This window comes from Excalfactoria chinensis, chromosome 1 (assembly GCF_039878825.1).
Source record: "Excalfactoria chinensis isolate bCotChi1 chromosome 1, bCotChi1.hap2, whole genome shotgun sequence".
Taxonomy (NCBI): domain Eukaryota; kingdom Metazoa; phylum Chordata; class Aves; order Galliformes; family Phasianidae; genus Excalfactoria; species Excalfactoria chinensis.
The window spans coordinates 52,770,189-52,777,634 of NC_092825.1; the positions used below are offsets into that span (position 1 = coordinate 52,770,189).

General features: G+C 38.1%; 1 protein-coding gene across 1 annotated transcript in view; it reads right to left on the reverse strand.

Annotated features, from left to right (window-relative positions):
• The window catches only part of MYBPC1 (myosin binding protein C1), a 55,962-nt gene extending 49,537 nt beyond the window's left edge, over positions 1-6,425 (reverse strand). The window contains exon 1 of the mRNA XM_072331741.1: positions 6,361-6,425. Within this exon, the coding sequence (XP_072187842.1) occupies positions 6,361-6,425 (65 nt within the window). The remainder of the gene's footprint in view (positions 1-6,360) is intronic.
• Positions 6,426-7,446: the final 1,021 nt, after the last annotated feature.

The following is a 7,446-nucleotide window of genomic DNA, read 5'->3' on the forward strand; positions in this document are numbered from 1 at the left end:
AACAACATTAAGGTGTAGCTAAGGTAGATAAATTTTGTCCTGTAGGGAACAATTGCAAGAGCCAGGGGATTTGATTGCCATTTTCTTGCTCATTTGTACGTAGTTACAGTAACTATGAAAATAAAACTTGAAGTGAAGAAGACAAGCCCATACTCTGTAAGCGTGATAGATCCTTAGCTGCTTCTGACTGCCAGAAGTTTCCAAGGTTCAACTGTCAGGAAAATTGCTGTCTGTCAAACATTCCTTTTTAATTGTGATTCTGCTATACTAACACATTATCTTCCAATTAGTAACTAGGATTGGGAGAATTCGCTATTCTTGGAAGGTGGTAGCAGGTTTAAATACCATTTGAAAGCCTCATTCAGGACCAAGTATACCAGCCTGACTACCTGACAATGGAATCCAGATGAAACTGTTATAATGACTTCTTAGAAATTTCCTGGTATAGTTCAAAATGCTGAATATGTCGAATAAATTATTTACATGAAAAGTTCTTCTGGGTTATTTAAACATGAAACTCTTTGTGGCAAATTATCCTACTGTCTTCATACTTTGTCATTTTTAAAAATGAAAAGGTATATAATTTAAACAAAAATATCTTGAATTAGCTGTGTACAATGACAATTTGCAAGACAGTTAGTAAATGCAGGTTTAACACGTGAACTGGGAAGTACCTATTTTGTACCACTGATCAGGTAGCTGCAGAGAGAATAAGCTCACCAAATGATTAAATTAGACAAGTATATCAGATATATGTATTAACAGCATATGAGAATATGTTTCTCAGTGTACTTCAGATCCACTAGGTTTTCCTACCTTTCCATCTCCCACAGAAGAAATACTTTGCACAGAGCTTCAGCTATATATGAAACTCCAGTCCTTTTGCATGAGTTTCATCTCACACAACTTTGACTTCCTTGAAAGTATTCACCCTCCAAGGCATCTATAATCGTTGAGGCAATTATGTAAACATAGACAGACAGTGACATTTTAGTTTCATTTCCCAGGAAATACCCATTAGATGAGCAGACATGACCTTGGATCTTCTCTACAGGTTATAGACAGAGCACTGTTGACCAGCTTAGACAAATCACCAGATCTTCAGATGGCTAGAATTAAGTAAGATGAAGCTCATGCTTGATTCTATCATCTTTATTCAAAGTCCACCTTCCTTCAATGAGAAATGAAAGGGATTATTTTGGTGGTTAAATCTTGTTCACCATCAAAGAAGACAAAATAATTTAACCACAGAATTCAAACAGTCATCATTTTCTAGTACCCTGATGGGAAATTTATACAAAAATGTACATTTTCATCCTTATGCAAATATCAAGTATCTTAAACAAAAAACTGAATCTGTGGAAAACAAAACAAAACAAAGCAAAACAAAACAAAACAATGCAACAACAAAAGGACATGGAAGAAAAATGAAGTGAGAATATCTCACTTGGGCAGGCTTTCTTACCGTTCTTATTGTCTCCTTACTTTCAGAAAGACAATGAACATAAAATTTATTATGGCTATGTAGTTTCTAGTCCCATGCAATTCTCTTGTTAGTATTAGAACACTACTAAGGTTGTTTTTTTTTTTGTTCATACTGACCTGGAGGTGGTAGAGCATTTTCAGTTTCAGTCTCTGTAAAAAGAGGAAAGAAGACATCTATTGAGCTTCAAAATCAAAGACATATAGTTTTCATGCTTGTGGTATATAGTTGCTGAAGTTGGACATAGTCTGGGTTAATTTAATGTTTCAAAGCAGTTCTCAGATTTTGTTGGCTTTCACACAGGCAGTACTTAGCATCTTTAGAGTGATGCAGCCAGAAGTCTAAAGTTTATGCTCTTTGAAGAGAAGGAACTGATCTTATTCAATCTGGAGATTGTCTACCTGCATATTTCATTTATTTTATATAGGAGGACCCTAGAATTTTTCTGGAAATCTTGTCAAATCCAGTTTATAAATCCAGTTCTGGAGTGCTAAGGAATATAAACTGAATTTCAAGTTTGTGTTGGATTTGTCAATTGGTACTTACAACGTTTAACTTACTAAACCAACATCATAACTGATACTCTTACATCAGAAGCTAGCTTATGTTTGAGCAAATTTTCGATCAATAGAATAATACCTGATAGCACCTTAGTTCTGAAGACTGAGTCTTTCTTAACCTTCCTTCCTTCCTTCCTTCCTTCCTTCCTTCCTTCCTTCCTTCCTTCCTTCCTTCCTTCCTTCCTTCCTTCCTTCCTTCCTTCCTTCCTTCCTTCCTTCCTTCCTTCCTTCCTTCCTTCCTTCCTTCCTTCCTTCCTTCCTTCCTTCCTTCCTTCCTTCCTTCCTTCCTTCCTTCCTTCCTTCCTTCCTTCCTTCCTTCCTTCCTTCCTTCCTTCCTTCCTTCCTTCCTTCCTTCCTTCCTTCCTTCCTTCCTTCCTTCCTTCCTTCCTTCCTTCCTTCCTCCCTCCCTCCCTCCCTCCCTCCCTCCCTCCCTCCCTCCCTCCCTCCCTCCCTCCTTCCCTCCCTCCCTCCCTCCCTCCCTCCTCTCCTTTCCTTCTTTCTTCCCTTTCTCCCTCATATTTTTTAATTCAAATCACTACCATTTACAACTGTGTGACAGAGAAACTGGATTTCAATCCTATTTGAATGTTATCCTTAGTGGAGTCATGTGCTCAGATACGTAAATACAAGTGTAAATTAACTAGATAAAGCTTATTTTTAAAATAACCAAAGGAATTAAGAAAATTTATTGCCAGTGTATGAAAGAGTTAGGATTCTAGACTGGTTAAAAATAAGAATATTTATAGGAGATAGTGTTTTGACTTATAGTTATACTAGTCCAACTACTTGCAACAAGCAGTGATTTAAAAGGTTGAAATCCTTAACAGTAACAGTAGATGGCTGATACTAACCTCTGTCATGTCATGGTTATTAACCTTTGGGACCCTATCTTAGGCAATATTCAGGAAATAAATCTTTAATTTCTACCATTCAAAAATTCTGCTAAGTCTATTCCTTTGTACACAGGTCTACATATAAATAAAGCATAATTTTCATTCTTAGCAAGTTCATGCAGTGTTTAAAAGGGAGAATGTTTTTAGTGCAAAGATAACTTTAGGTTGAGTGTGTGAATATGATATGGTTTAGGAACTTCCAGTCACATTCACAAACACTAGAACAAATCATTGTAGAGAGTCCAAATAGAGCCCTCATTAGGGGGAAGAGGTACAGTGCTGTAAGCCTGATCACAGCACCTATCATAGAATAAAAAGGAAAATGTATAGTAAAGGACAATAGACACAGAATCTCATTAGAACATAATATCTTTACTTAGATTTATAGCGATTAGTTTTTCTGCTCCACCAATTAATATAGTAAACTTTGCTCTATGGCCTTGGGAAATACGAAAAGGAAAAGTAAGCCTTGGAACATCACTCATTCACTACTTCGCAATCTCACACAGAGAATAAGATAACAGCTCTATTTCACCAGCCTAAAAGTGTCAGTGTGCTATACACTCGAGGTCTAAATACAACTGTTCCTGAAATCTGTACTTTGCAGTGTTGGAATATGCTCACCCATCATGTCCAAAACTCAATATCCTGTGCATTTTTACTAATATTCTAGGTTTTCTATCACACACTTTTGGTCAGAAATTACACACCTTTGCAGTCCTGATTTAACTATCAGTAGGCACAAGTGTTCTCCAAAATCTACAGTGCAGACCAGACCTATACACTATTATTACAGCCTGAAGATAATTCCACATGTTCAGATAAATAAGGAGGTACTCAAAACTCAAAACATCATGGCCAGCATGCTCTAATGACTCTGTTCTAAGCAGAGAAGGTAGACTAGACATTCTCCAGGGATTCCTTCCAAGCTCAACTGTTCTACAATTCTGGTGATGCTGTGGTTTAACCTTGCAGTTGGCTAAGCAACACGCAGTCATTTGTTCAATTCCCCTCCTTCCCAGTGCAATGGGGAAGAGAATAACAACAAAAATACAAAGTAGAACTCATGGGCTGAGATAAAACTATTTAATCAGTGGTAATGGAAAGAATATAAGTTATAGCAATTTATATACATATACAAATGTATATGTAACAAGTGATACACAAGCAATTGCTCACCACCCCTCCGAGCAATGCCCAGATAGCCATCTAGTGAGCAGAAGAGAAAGAGATGAACTTCCACACCCTTCAAAACTCCCCTTTTGCATCCTGTCATATGATATGGAATATGCCTTTAGCCAGTTTAAATCAGCTGTACTGATTCTGTTCCCTCCCGGCTTCTTGCCCTCCACACCTCCAGCCCTTTGCTGAGAAACTGGAATGGTCTTGAATCTGTACGGTAAACACCAGTGTGTTATCAACATGATTTTTCTCCTAGATTCAAAACATAGCATCGTACTAGACACTCTGAAGAAAACAGTTCAGTCCTAGCTGAAACTAAGACAGACAGGAAGATGGCTGAAGGCAGATCTAGAAGTCAATGGTTTCTTTCCTGAATCACGGTTCAAGGCTATTAAGGATATTACTAGGAAAACAGGAAAAAAAAAATGAGCTGAGAAGAGAGAACTGAAGTATAGAGTGGGAGGCAAAAAAAGGAAGAATTCCAGGCATTGGAGGTGGTAAAGACATGGGAGATACTTCATCATAATCTTTTGGTCATGTGCAATCCCTTTCATGGTCATGCTGAGCTTACAGTTCTATTCCTGAGGACAGCCAGGAAAAAACCATTAATAGCACTGAGTAGTTTCCACCTCCCTAAAGAATGATAGCCCTCTCTGGATGACCTCTGAAACAGACTCGGCAGCCAGGAAAGGGCTCTGTGCACTCAATAAGCAGCTTACTGTTGTGGTCTTTCCCTAGGAGACATGCTCACTGGAGTTCCCAAATGCCATTCTCAACAATCCCATTTCCTAATATGGTGCTCTGTCAAGGCATTGTCAGGGGGCTGATGGTGGAGAACATGTTTCCAGCAGGAACTCTTCAAACCCTTGAGAGAAGAAGATTCTTCAGTGGATTGGGACGAGCCTCTTGAGCTGCTGGCCATTGAAGGTTCATTGAATTCAATAAACAACTGGATCAGTATACTGCAAGTTTTGTTTTCTTCTAAGAAACTAGATCTGATTTCTGTCTCCCGGTTTCTAAGACAAAAAGCAATTGTCTCCTCTATGCAGTTCTTAATTGAAGAAGTCAAGACTGTCGCATTTCAGCAGATTGTGTCATTCTAAAAGCAAACCTTGGTTTATTCTTTGGATTTGGAGCTTCTATAGCAGTTGACTGTGTATGTTCACAAAATGAAAATGAATTAACTTAGTGTTTTCTACATGGCTACTAAGAAAGGATAACATATTAAGAAGTGTGTTTAGCAAATAAAGTGAAAGCACAAGTGTCACTTGGTATAACATCTCCAGAAATGCTTTCATGTCTCAGCCATGTCATGAGATGCATTCAGGATCCAGTTTGATATAGGATATGGGCACTTAGAGCCAAGACAGTGATTTATAATTATACATGCACACATACACCATTGAAAATCAGCAGGAGATGCAACTTGACACATTACCAACTATTTTCCATTACTGTTCCACATCTACAATGTTCAAGTTTTCATGTAAAATAAGACTTGAAGTCTTTTGCTATGGATATAGATAAATAAGCTTTAAAAGGTTCTACAGCGTATCTATGAGCTAAAGTTATAAAAGTGCTTAAGAACCTTGTTCAATTGGGGCTATCGTTATTTAAAACTTCAAGTCCATTTTAGGCCTGGCTGCACTGACATCCAACCTGTAATAACCACAAGATGCTCTGGCAGGAAACTGACAGGATACTTACATGTAATGGACAGTTTTCAGAGGCTCTAAATTCCCTCTTCCACCATCTTATATGACAGCAACAAACATAGAAACTCCTTGGCATCATATCTATTACTTTTCATGTTGAAGTGTAAATATAATGGGACATGCTGACAGCTCTAAAAGAGTCCCCAGGTCCTATTTTACTACTGTGCTGGAGAGCTGCAAGTAACCTCCAGCATACTGAGAAAGAGGTCTAGTTGTATGACCCTTCTAATCTTGTGACTCAGGAATCATGAGCAGATTTGTTTTGGGCAGGCTTATGAAGAATGCTCAGTGATACTGGAAAATGAGTAATGTTGATTTTTTCCCTCCTTATGAAAAGAAAATGACCTTGAGTACTAAATCAGGGCTTGCACAAATTGTAAATATAGCATTTCACAAACCTTGGGTTGGAAATTTACAGGAGGGAGGAGGAAAGTCTCCTGCATTTATTTCTTCCTGCAGTCAAATGTAGAATGGTCACAACCCAGCAAAGACCCTGATCTGCACAACTAAAGGATTCAGGATCTTACCCAGTCTGACCAGAAGACTTACTCTCATTTACCTGAAAATGAAACCAGGACTGTAACTGCATCATCACGGATACAGGTATGATATCGGTTTGTGCAACAGCAGCATGTTAAAGTGACTTTCATATGTCAAAGAGCACAAGGATGATCACCTAATGCTTTTTGTCACAAAAGACCGTCAACTTGTGTCACATTTAAGTAGGTGGATTAAGTTCGCGGATACAGCTTCAAGGGATCAGACAAATATAACTATTACGTAGACATTCCCAAAGTGCTGAGTCTGCTTGTCAAACAAAAATAGACAAAATGCTCATTTGAGGAGAGAGCATGGCTCACCCCAACCCTTGTGCAGTTATATGAAAGGAGTCTTCCTCTGAGTGCGGCCACAAATGATTTCACCATTTTCTATAGGTCACTTCATCCTGGTCTGTACAGAGTCAAAGGGTCATTGGTGACATGATTAAAAGCGGCAGTCTCATCTTTCAGAAGAGAGGAACTCGCTCAATAAAACAAAAGATATTAATGGAGCCTGATGAGCATTTTGTTGTTAAACAGTAGTGTTAGCTGAACTCAGTTTAAATGATCTGGGAGACAGAGAACTTGAACCAAAACCATTTGTAAACAATGGAAATGTTTCTCTTGCATTCAGCTGGACTAAACTTGAAATTACTACATGTTTCTTTCCAGTTAAGAGCAGAACACTCAGAGGTCTGCAAAATATAAGCACAATCATACAAAGTTTTCTGCCTGCCTCACAAGTCTGAGCTTTCCACTGATGAACAGCAATACTTATTTTTTAGGATATCCATAGACATGGATATGTCTATGTTGCCTTTAAAATAAAACTACAGAAGACATTTCAAGCACATTTTAATTCCAAGTCCTGAGGTTGTTCAGACTCTAGACTTTAGATTGAAGGGCTGAATTGAAAAAGCAGTAGTGTTCTCACACCTTGCCTACTTTACCATTATTGTGGTCAACAATGTGATGGGATCAGACTGATAAAATTATTAATATTATTTCTATTTTCTGCTTCTGTTTGTAATGATGATAAAGACAGATGACAGTGTCTGATTTGGCTCTCCTTTA